This window comes from Rutilus rutilus, assembly GCF_951802725.1.
Source record: "Rutilus rutilus genome assembly, chromosome: 25".
NCBI lineage: Eukaryota > Metazoa > Chordata > Actinopteri > Cypriniformes > Leuciscidae > Rutilus > Rutilus rutilus.
The window spans coordinates 4,573,299-4,585,319 of record NC_140229.1 but is presented as its reverse complement, the minus strand read 5'-3'; the positions used below and the strand labels follow the sequence as shown (position 1 = coordinate 4,585,319).

Below are 12,021 nucleotides of genomic sequence, written 5' to 3'. Positions count from 1 at the left end.
TTTGCTGTGCACCTTGTCACATAGCAGCTTTTAGGCATTATTCTGTCTTTTGTTAGAAGCAAGAAATGACAAGGAGGCAGCCTCTCGCAATGCAAAGTCAATGGAGACGGTTGGATTGTTTCCCCCCCCCTTGGTGGGCGTGGTCTTCAGATTATGACGCGCTGCGCTCTGTCTCTATGGTAGTATGCTATTGCGAACATAGCCACCGTTGTTGCACTTTCTGGTAATTTACCCTACGAATGGTTTACTTACAGTTGCATCTGCACATTAAACCAGGATAGAAGATTTTAATGAATAAAAAATACACACTTCAGCTTAAGGAACACATAACGGACTGTTATCACAGGCACAAAACCGTATGACCAGTGCACCAAACTAAGCTGAGGCTAACCACTATTAACTTATTGCACTTCTCACTTTAAATGTATACAGCACATGAGTTTAACTGCCATTCTTTGAAACTAAGTTATTCTTTTTACTGTTAAATGTCAGACATATAGTCATGATATTGTCATATGAATGGCTTTTTATGTGTATTTTTGATGTTATGTCCTGTAGATTTCAGGCCTATTCACACCAAGTCCGAATTTTTGGCACACACTAAAAAAGATTTAACTTTTTGTTGTATACGGACACGAGATTGATTTATTTAAATTGATCAAATGCCGTTTCTTCAGGTATCCAAACTTTTCAGAAAAACTCAGTGTGAAATAGTTTTGGTGCAAAAAAAATGGTTTGCAAATATTCATGTATTTTAGTCACCTCAAACTTGGTGTGAAAAGACCCTTTGCTAAAGCACAACTTTTAAGCACAACATCATATTGTATCTCTTATTATTTAGTGTAATATTAACAACAAAGTTTATTTAGAAACCTAATAAACTGCAAGTGTTAGAATTGGTAACCTGGTGCACAAGATTCTATTAAATATGTATAATATTCATGATTATTCCTCTTTTGTTTAAATTAATTTGATCAGAAAATGTTGCATTAAGTGCAAATATATGGTCTGTTTTTACTGAAATATTGTGACAGTCTTTAACTATTGTACTGTTTCATGTACTGTATATTTACGTGAACTCAATACAAACATTGAACAAATTTTACTTGTCTGGATACATTGAGCCTTTGAGACTACACATTCATTCTGTGAAAAGCATTTAGTCATTCATTAACATCAAATAACAATTCTAGTCACAGTTCTAGGGTGTTTCTGTGTGGTTGCTAAGGTGGTTGGAGTATCTTCCCTCAACTCTCTCAATTTCACGCAAGGGTGATCACCAAATTCTCATCCTACAACTCCCAAATAAAACACAAGGGGCCCAGTCAATAATTCATGTCTCTTTAAAATGCTGCCCGATTAGACCAATCTGAACCCCACAAAAATAGTAACTTTGATTAGAAATTGATGCTTTTTTTTCTACATAAATAAAATATGATTAGGTGCAATAAAAGCAACACTTGAGTTTATTTGGGATGTTTTCTTTCCACTAGTTTGAAACAACACTTCAAAGTCAAATCGGCAAACATCTCAAAAATGACTGATGCATGAAAAAAAGTGTTTTTGTCTGTAAATCACATTATGTTTGAGGAATGTCTTTTAAATAGAAACCAAGATTACAAACAGTTGGCTTAGTTCTATATGAGCCCTTTTCCACCACAAAAGGAAAAAAATATGCTTTTGTCAATCAAAATGAAGTCAAATGAGTCATAGGATGAGAAGTTTAAATTTTGACAGTCGTAATTATGAGATAAAGACATTTTCGATTTATGCCTAATTTAGTATGCCATAGCTGACCTTTTATCTCATAATTGACTTGTCATAATTTTGACTTAGTATGAGTAGTTCGCCTTTTTATGTCACAGTGCTTTAATATAATTCAGTATGTCAGCATCGGGTCATTTTCCATGACAGCCAAAAGTTGTATCAAGCAAATTATTTATGTTTTGTGAAAGGCAGAAACTTGTACGAGCTCTCGAGACAAAAAATAAAATAAAATCCAAAACCGTTGAAGTGGCTGGAAAAGCGCGCGCACAGGAGGACGCCAGATCTGAGGTAAGACACTTCACGGCGAATTACATAAATGGCTTTTAAATGTTATGGAAACATAATAATGTTATAACACTTATGAGTAAAGGTGCGGTAATTTTTACATTTGTTCGACGAATTTCCGTGGGCGGAATCCAGAGAGCGACATTTTTCCCAAAGTAACGGACCGTCCCTGAACAGGCCAGCACTAAGTTACAACATTTGAATTCAGTACAACAGATTAGTTGAAACAAGTCTTATATTTGATCTACCTGTCTCTTTATAATAATTTTGTGTTTGGTAGATGCTTTAAATTAAAACGTTCGTATCAAAAACATTTCGGCAACTATGTTGTACAAGATCGCGCGTAGTAATGCGGTAAAACGTCGTTAGGGGGCGTGCAACATCGAATAAATATACGTCAAATTGAATAAAACGTTCTCAACCTTTTCGATTTTTAATAATCTTCAATTTATTTATTTTTACCATCAAAAAGCTTATAAATACTAAACTACATAATATATAATACTATAAACTCCACAGCCTTCGATGTGTTAACGTTTTTTATTAAAACAAATTTAATATGCTAAAAACAAGCACTAATGATGGAATAAATAAAAGCAAAATTAATCAACTGTACAAGACAAAATCATTTCAAGAAATCATGGTCCCAATGTACCTAGAGTATTTCATCATCATGAGTTCCTTGTACGTTAAATCAGATTAAAGTCAAAGTGGATTAATTGTTGAAAACGACCATTTAAAAACTGCCAGATTGTGTTCAGTGAAGTGGATTTATCGTCCATCGATCAAGATTAAAGTTCCAGCTCAGCTGGTTTGGAAATGAGGTATATTGAGTCGTTTTGACATGTAACAAAATATTCTTCCTTTTAAAAAAAACTAAATAAAACAAGCCACAAAAAAATAAAAATAAAGTAAAAATGCACACATCATTGAGCCAGAAGGCACACAAACCAGTAGAGAATCTATGGACAAACCAAGCACCTGCACTATAACCATACAACAACCTTTGCAAAGTAGTTAGAAAAACAACTAGTAGACTCATTGAATTAAATAATAAAAGACTTAAACGAAAATGATGACAGCAGCAAATCCACCTTTCATCTTGACAAATCTATGCAGTGCATTGACTCTTGTTACTGTTATACTAACGCTGTATGTCGTGCATGAGTTTGATGGAGCGAGGCTGCAGGTGTCTCACAGGATCAGGTCAGTCTTTCGGCCTCAGCACAGTGACGTCTGCAAACGCCCACTCCAGGTGAGAAGATGAAGAACAGGGCGAAGCTCTACTTGAAGATCAGGAATGGTTTGTTGAGTGTGGGATGCTTTTCCTCATTGGTTTGTGACAGTGACGTGTTTAAAATATGTGGGAGCAAACTAGTCAGCTTTAGTCATCCTCCAAGTCCTGAGAAGATGATTCTACTTTGCTTTTCTTTGTGGGTGGAGAACCATCTTCACTTTCCTAAAACACACACAAACAGAACATTTGGTCATTTTCTCACCCTCAAGTCATTTCCAGTTTCTTCTGTTTTGAAGGTAAGTGATGCTTTCACCTGAGTGTTTGTCGAGGTGTCTGATGGGGACTCCTTCTCCTCTAATAACTGAGCATCTTTTTTGCTTGTTGAGGTCTCTGAAGGGGTGGAGTTACAATTCCCTGTAAAAAAAATAAAACACAACTGTGATACATATCACATTTATTTCAGCTGGTAGAACTCAAGATACAGCGTTTCAAATACCATCTATACCAGGGATTCTCAACTCTGGCCCTTGAAATCCACTTTACCTCCAACCTTGATTAAACTCAGCTTTCTAGTAATCCTGCCGTGTCTGAAATCGCCCCCTATACCCTCATTCACTATTCCCTGTAATATTACTCCATTAATATAGTCCACTTGAAGGAGTGAATGAAAACAAGTGAGTGAATTCAGACACCAAAGGCTGCTGCTTTTGTGTAGTTTATACTTGCTGTTAAATAATCATTTGAAACTTAGCAAACTGGCAGCTCCAGTAGTAATGAAAAGATTCATCTTTAGCTCTGTCATGGAAACTAGCATGTATAAACCTTAATTAAACAAGGAAAATACCCGTTTGATATGACGCTGTAGCCACATTGGACCAGCAGTTTGGAAAATGGATGCATAATGCACAGTGCATTATGGGTATTCTCTAGCTGTTGAGCAATATGGGAATGAATGAGTGCACTTGATAACGTCCACTATGGTTTCGTACACCTCTACAGATAGATTTACTCTCAAATAGTGCCCTATTTAAAGGTATAGGGGGCGATTTCAGACACAGCCATTGATTAGCTTGCTCAGGTGCGTTTGATTTGGGTTGGAGCTTAATCTCTGCAGGAAAGTGGACCTCGAGGGCCAGAGTTATCTATTCGAATAAAGTCAAGCTCCTTTGATATTATGTGAACACAACATTAGAAAGCCTTAGAGATCTCAAAAAGCCTTTTTGATACATTTATTTGTGCAAGCATGAGATTTATTTGTGTGATCACACCTTTGTCAGGGGATGGCGCGTGTTCTGTCTTGCACTTGTTTCCATCAGCATGAGCAGCAGTGGCCTCTGGTGTCGGGCTCGTGCTACAGCTGTTCTCCATCTTCACCGGAGAGGAATCGGCTATCGAGCTCTGATTACTGTTCTCATCTGTAAGGGAAACCGCAGCTTGACATTTAAGGGTCAGTACTGTCAAATTATGTTATGCACATCCTTGAAATCTTGGCTTGGTTAAAGGATTAGTTCACTTTCAAAAAATGTTTTGCTGATGATTGACTCACCCCTGATGTCATCCAAGATATTATGTCTTTCTTTCTTCTGTCGAAAAGATATTAAGGTTTTTGAGGAAAACATTCCAGGATTTTTCTACACAGAATGGACTTCAATGGCAACCAACTATTCCAATGTTCAAAGAAGGTTCAAGTGTCCGTCTCAATGCAGCTTCAAAGTCTCGACACGATCCCAGTCGAAAAATAAGGGTCTTATCTAGCAAAACGATCGGTCATTTTCTAATAAAAAAAATAATATATATATATACTTTTTAACCACAAATGCTCGTCGTGTACCATCTCTGAGATACGCCACACATTGCGTCATCACGTTGGAAAGGTCACGCCATCTAAGTTATTTGTCTGTGTTCTCCGGTTCAAAAAGGTAGAGAAGGGCGAAAAATTTCATCTCATTTTCTCCTCCTGCTTCAAAATCGTCCGACATCATTGTTTTAATTTATTATTATTATTATTTTTTATATTTTTTTCGTGACCTTTCCAACGTGATGACGTAATACGTGGTGCATCTCAGAGATGGTACAAGACGGGCATTTGTGGTTAAAAAGTGTATATACAATTATATACATATATAAAATGATATATATATATATATAATTATTATTAAAAATTTTTAGAAAATAACCGATGGTTTCTCTAGATAAGACCCTTATTTCTCGACTGGGATCATGTCGAGACTTTTAAGCTGCATTGAGACGGACATTTGAACCTTCTTTGAACATTGGTATAGTTGGTTGCCAATGAAGTCCATTCTGTGTAGAAAAATCCTGGAATGTTTTCCTCAAAAACCTTAATTTCTTTTCGACTGAAGAAAGACTTGGATGACATCGGGGTGAGTCAATCATCAGCAAAACATTTTTTGAAAGTGAACTAATCCTTTAAGAGACTCTTCCTCTGACTGACCGTGCATGTCCATCATTCCCGGAGAGGAACTGTTCTCTGGAGTCGTCAACTCCGATCCATATTTCTCCTCTCTGCCCTTCTTCTTCTTGTTCTTCTGTAGAGCAGACAAGAGGCCAGACGAAAATATCGATGAACTACAACTTCATAAAAGATAACAATACACAATATTCACACACTTACGTCGTCTGACTTCGGTTCAGTCACTGGAACCCATTTGAAGATGCGCAGGGAAGTGTCTCCAACCGTCACCCATTTTTTCTCCCTGTGAATAGTTAAAGCATGGAAAGAAGTACTTCAATGCCTAAATAGCTTTGACTACTGGTTAACATTATCCAATAGATCACGCGGCCTAAGTGACATCAGCAGAAATGGAAAATCATTTAAGAGGAACTCACATTCTGATTTGAAAAGGCAAATATTTTGATTGGAATAATGATGAATTGTGCACAATAAGACCTGGAATGCTTATTAAAAATTTAAATGGGTCATTACTAATTTTGCGTTGCCTTTAAGTAAAATATACACTTAAATGACCCTGACATAGCATACCATGATGAAAGCAAGGGCCATATGCAGCACAAATAGTATATAAAATGAAAATAGATAAAATAAAATAATAGCACATCCAATAAAAAGAGATAAATAATGTAATCAAAATGCCTGTGATTACATTATTGTACAAGAAAAACAAGGTAAAATGTTGTGCTTCATCAACAAATCCTTGCACTCCAAATAATTGTTTCTTATGAAATGAAAAAATAAATAAAAAAAAACAGGCAAACATTAGTCTAAATGTAAAATGTATAAATATAACAATCTTACAAAAGACATCTTTTACATGTTTAATGTTGATCATGAAATATATCAGGCATGCAGTGCTAACTTCCCTGTCCCAGCCCCCACAGCGCTCCATGTGTTCAGTTTTATTTGATGTAAAGAGACTCTGAGCTGCATTTCAACTCGCAGTGTGTTACAGCGACTGTGACTCTCGCGTGCACAGGTGAGTTTGTCTAGTCTTTCATCCCCCAAAACGCACAGATGTTACACATTCACAGTGCGCCAAACTGCATTGAGAAATGGCTTCATGTGACTGCAACGAAATGGCTTCTGGGTTCAACCCACTTCATCTCCATCAGAAATCCCCCCCCAAAACATTCATTTTTAGTGTATGGTGTCGGGTGCGCGCACAGCACCTGGCGTGCGCTCGAGTTCACTTGGAAATTGCGCTCAAAAATGACCCATATAATTTCACTTTCTGTCCTTCTCGTTTGTTCTTTCTGTCTCCTCCCCCACAAGCGCATTTTTTTCTCTCCGGTGGAACAAACAGGGCTTTTCCCGCGATCTTACCATTTTCGCACTTTATCAATAGCGGCCATAACGCGTTTGATGTCATCTTTGGCTCTGCTCCGGGTCTCCGCGCGCACTGACCTGCCAGACATTCCCGCCACTCGATAATATTTTTAAGCTCGCCGGCAGTTCATACACACACACACACGCACGCACACACACTCGCATACAGTGAACGCTGGGCCGGGAGCGCGCCTGCGCCAAATACACAACGAGCGAGTCCTACAAAACTCGATTCAAAGTCTTTTGTTCTTTTGGCGTGTTGTGCAATAATTAACGAACACTTTTAAACGTTCTTTTTAATGAATGGGTTTGTTTGTCAGTTGGTAGCTACTTTTGTACGTTTATAAAACACGTAATTTTTTATTCAATATTTCATAACGACGTTTCTATTTCGATATTAAAATCCATGTTAATATCCATAGACATTTTATATGTCTATATAAGACTTTAAACAATCATAACAATTATTGATATTATCAATAACTTTTAACAGTATTAAATTAAAATAGGCTACTAAATATAACTAACTAACTATAACTAAATCCATAATAATATTTTATTTGATATTACTACTAATCAATATGAATTATTATATAATACAATATTATATTAATACAATACAAATAATAGCAATATTAATGCTTTGTTATACACAAATACACAACGACTTGCCTTAACTATAGTTCAATTAAATATGTTTACTTAAAAAAGTGAAGGCATATATATATAAATATATATATATATATATATATATATACACACACACACACACACACACACACATATATATATATATATTTACACACATACACATAAAATATGTGTTCTATCATGGAAAAATATAGCAAATATGACAACATAGGGCCATTCAGTGATAGAGATAAAACAATAAAAAAGTGTGTCATTGAATATTTGCATATAATGTTAATTTAAGTACATTTTAAAATTAAATAATCAGACAGAGAACTAATAAAGTCATTTATTAAAGTATTACTGAAGTCATCTGTGGAGGTGATTATTTTAAATAAATAGACAGTCTAGTCTAACGGCAAAGACAGAATATTGCTAAATATTATAAATGTTTATGAAGGTTGTCACAAATGGGTGCTTACATGAATATGCAGTAGCAGCTATTGTTTACATCAGAATAAATATTATGCATTATAAACCATGTGACTTTTTAATGTCAAAACTACATAGTGAAAATCCACTTGTTTAAGAGACATTAGCTGAGACTGTAACAGAACTATGATTGTACTTCTCACTGTCCTCATCCTCCATTTTCTTTCCAAGAAGTTTCATGTAGAGTTTCTTGAGGGATCCACTGAACGCAGGGCTGGAAAAATAATAAACGATGGGATTGAGCACACTGTTAAAGTAGGTAAAGCAAACCGTAGTGTAAAAAGCCACATTTGCATCACGGAAAAAGTGGCACTCGGTATGCCAGCTCTTCAGCACCCACACTGCGATACGAGAGACGTTGCTTGGGAAGAAACATATAATGAAAACCAGAGCAACTGCTAAAATAAACTGCACTGCCCTCTTGATTTTGCCCTGTTTGTCCACTGTCTTGCTCTTCAGTTGCCACGTAATACAAACTGTACAATAGACAACGATGCACGTGGGCACAAAGAACTGGATAACGTAGAATGAATTGTGCCAGTCGGACAATGCATTGTGTCCCAAACATATGTTGAAGCTCTCGCACTGTGTGCGGTTGTTTCGATAATAGAAATGTTTGTCTGTTAACAGGTAGACAGTAAAGGCTATGATGAGACCCCACAGGCCAACAGAGACCCATAGGGCGTAGCGCAGACCCATGCGGTTGATGCGGTTGTGAGGATGGACGATCTTCAGGTATCGATCAACAGCGACAGCAGTGAGGAAGAAAATACCGGCAGCTCTGTTGGCGGCCAGAAGAAACAGCAAAATACGGCAGAAAGCGTCTCCGTAGACCCAGTCCTTGCCCCTGCGGTAGTAGTCGGCCCTGAAAGGAAGGCAGAAAAGCACCACAGAGTCCGCCACAGCCAGGTGAGCTAGATAAATAGAATTGGGCTTCCAGGTGTCCCTGTGGAAGAAGAACATCGAGAGGGCGAGGACATTCCCCATAAGGCCAAGAATGAATTCGAAGAGTAGTATAGGAGGTAGGACTTCGTCCAAGATGGGCGCATCGAAAGCGCAGCACTTTGAGGAGTTGTCCATGATTCTTATTCTGCTGTAAAACCAGCCGAGAGTCGGAGAACTTCAGATCTTTATTGTTTGGTCTCAGTACTGAATATGCCAATGATTCCCCCAAGACTTGGTCTTAAAGATGTTTGCTCCAGAGGCGTGGCTATGTGTGGACAAGGGTGGGCAGTGCCCATCCAATTGGAAATCAGTCAAATTAATGTTTTAGCTTAGATTGGCTTTTATATTTCTTTCTAATTTTTTAATTGGGTATTTAGGTCTCAAGCGTAGAGGAGGCGTAGTCGGGAACCTAAACAGTCACTGTTTAATGCGGGTACAGAACCTTTTCATTCAAACAGTGCAGGTAGACGGTGCACTTATTTTAAAACCTACCAACGTAATTTACACACCTATTTTTGTTGAACCGTGTCTAGACTTGTTGATAAAATCTTTCTTGTTTCAGTTGATTTTAGTTTGGCCTTATGTAGCTGAATTGTGCATTACACAGCGGTGGCATAAGCGTCATATACCCTTCGCTTGGTATTGCTATGAACAGGTTTTCTTTGTTGAAAACAGGGAAAGAATCCTTGCAGCAAGGATATTTAGTTAAGTCCTAATTAATGTTTTATTTTGTTATGATGTAATCAGTGCCAGTGTCAGTGCTGGACATTTTGCTTCATCTGTGGCCGATGGTTGGGTAAGTTACTCAGAAAAATCCATTACAGCTTACTAATTACTTCTCTGAAATAGCAATATGATTGCTTATGTCATTGAAGACACATTTCTAGCAATTTTATTTTTAAATAAAACCCCTACTAACAATTTTATACTAGAGGGAAAACAGCTTTACTGTAAAAGCAGTGTGTCAGTGTCAGTGATTGTATTTTCTTGTATATGTATGTGTTCACAAGTATATGCGTTCCTGAGATGAGTCTCATGCTCTGTTAAATTGTTGAGCTAACAGAGAAGGGATGCTCCGATTAGATTTTTTTTGTAGCCGATGCCAATTACTGATTTCTTGTCATCTGAATCAGTCATTTAAGATTCTGAAACATATTTTTAAGCTTTTAACATAAGCGCTATCATAACCTTACATATGTGTAAGCTCATGATCACTGTTAACTGAATTAAAGTAATACCAGCTGTTGCATAGTTTTTGTTGATAATGATATCGTAGATTATTTGATATTCAAATGAACAATCACAAAAATATTTGTTTTAGTTTAATAACTTTTAATAAACCCAATTAAAAAAATGTGTGATGCGATGCCCATATATTCAAGCATTACATTGTAATTTTCATTGTGATGGTAGTGTTCATCATCTCTCATACTGTCTACATGTGACTGTCCTATAAAAATAAAGGGAAATTTTTTTTTATAAAAGAAGATTGTTTTTCCTGGCAAAATGTAATGTAATTTTTTTTTCTTAACAAGCATACATGACTTTATTTGCCCACCTCACATATCCAGATGCCCACCCCCCGGTGTCATCCTCGTAACATCACTGGTTTGCTCACATGCAAAGGGTGTAGCTGTAAACATCTGCATGGATAACAACCCCAGGTGTGGTTGGTAAATGGTCTCAAGGGGCATTTGTGCCTCTTACGAAGTTAATAATCATATGTGATCTGTTCATGTTTTTTGCACCTTTTTCAGGGAATGGCGTATATTCTCCCTTCCAATTGTTTCCGTCAGTGTGAGCAGGAGGGATGGATTCTGATGTCAAGCTTGTGCTACAGATGTTCTCCATCCGTACTGGAGAGGAATCAACTTTTACGCTCTGACTGCTGTTTTCATGTAAGGAAAGAAACACCAAATCACATCTGAGTGAATGAATAATAGAGTGCAACAGTTGGGTTCCGGAACTAAAAACATAGGGAAATTGTTTTAACTTATATAAACCTTTAAAAACAGACCTACTGTGAGCTATGAGGTTGTTAATTGAAGATATTTTGCTTCTGTCGAACCCATCAGACAGCATTATCTCAACTTATTCTAATAATCATGTTGGAACAGTGGAATTCTTGGTGAAAAATGTACTCGGTTACTAACGTACCCTCGGTTCCCTGAGAGTAACGGGAACTAGTATTGCGTCGCTAGACGCTATGGGAAAATTCCTTTTCGCGAGAATATTGAAGCCTTTATTTTAAAATGCAGTGCAGCTGCACAGCCAGCACAGTGCAGAGCTGTATAGCGTGCTGATTGGCTGGGCTGCTGGAACTGCACAAACCTATGGCGAAGTGGCGAGGATGCGCAAACCTATCAGGGCGCTTCCTGCCTTGCGCGTGCCAAAACCCGCCAGAATGGGTCTGACTGCTGACTATATAAGCAGTCCATTTCGCCATAGGAATCAGGTTAAATCGACTGAAGCGACAGTACCTGAACGTGAAGCTTAATAGCACGGGCGTCTACGCAATACTCGTTCCCGTTACTCTCAGGGAACCGAGGTTACGTTACTAACCGAGTACGTTCCCTTTCGAGAACGGTTCACTCGTATTGCTTCGCTAGACGCTATGGGAACCCATTTCAAAACGCTGTGCTGTTAGCTGAGACTTCGCTCTGAACTACCGTCTGGGGCTGTAAAGCCAGAGGCTTATAGTAGAACTAAAAGTCAAAATCCAATGGGGACCGGACCAATGTCGGAGCCCACGAAGGGATACCTAGAGGTTTCCGATAGGGGAAGGTCCAATAGCGAAATGACCTGGGCTCTGAACAGAGTCAAGAGCACCTTGGGTACGTAGCCATGTCTTGGTTTGAGG

The 12,021-nt window shown here is 37.8% G+C and overlaps 2 protein-coding genes across 2 annotated transcripts; both read right to left on the bottom strand.

The window, feature by feature from the left end:
- Positions 1-2,915: 2,915 nt before the first annotated feature.
- Positions 2,916-7,352, bottom strand: LOC311284893 (B-cell CLL/lymphoma 7 protein family member A-like). Its single transcript, XM_084400151.1, has 6 exons — positions 7,092-7,352; positions 5,925-6,006; positions 5,745-5,838; positions 4,558-4,704; positions 3,603-3,703; positions 2,916-3,511 (listed from the first exon to the last, which is right to left on the bottom strand). Exons 1-6 carry the CDS (start codon positions 7,181-7,183, stop codon positions 3,437-3,439), a joined length of 591 nt encoding a protein of 196 aa, XP_084256277.1. The 5' UTR covers positions 7,184-7,352; the 3' UTR covers positions 2,916-3,436.
- Positions 7,353-8,309: 957 nt separating this feature from the next.
- Positions 8,310-9,296, bottom strand: LOC311284892 (hydroxycarboxylic acid receptor 2-like; the record flags this gene model as incomplete). The annotated part of the gene is made up of 1 exon (XM_084400150.1): positions 8,310-9,296. The coding sequence occupies one exon, from the start codon at positions 9,294-9,296 to the stop codon at positions 8,310-8,312; it is 987 nt and encodes a 328-aa protein (XP_084256276.1).
- Between the last annotated feature and the right edge of the window lie 2,725 nt (positions 9,297-12,021).

Bases quoted from the DNA above. Each gene is read 5' to 3' on its own strand.
- LOC311284893 (XM_084400151.1), bottom strand. From the start codon at position 7,183: ATGTCTGGCAGGTCAGTGCGCGCGGAGACCCGGAGCAGAGCCAAAGAT. The intron at 5,839-5,924 runs GTAAGTGTGTGA...TCTGCTCTACAG, and splicing joins CTGAACCGAAGTCAGACGAC to AAGAACAAGAAGAAGAAGGG. The intron at 4,705-5,744 runs GTCAGTCAGAGG...TTTCCCTTACAG, and splicing joins GGGAATGATGGACATGCACG to ATGAGAACAGTAATCAGAGC.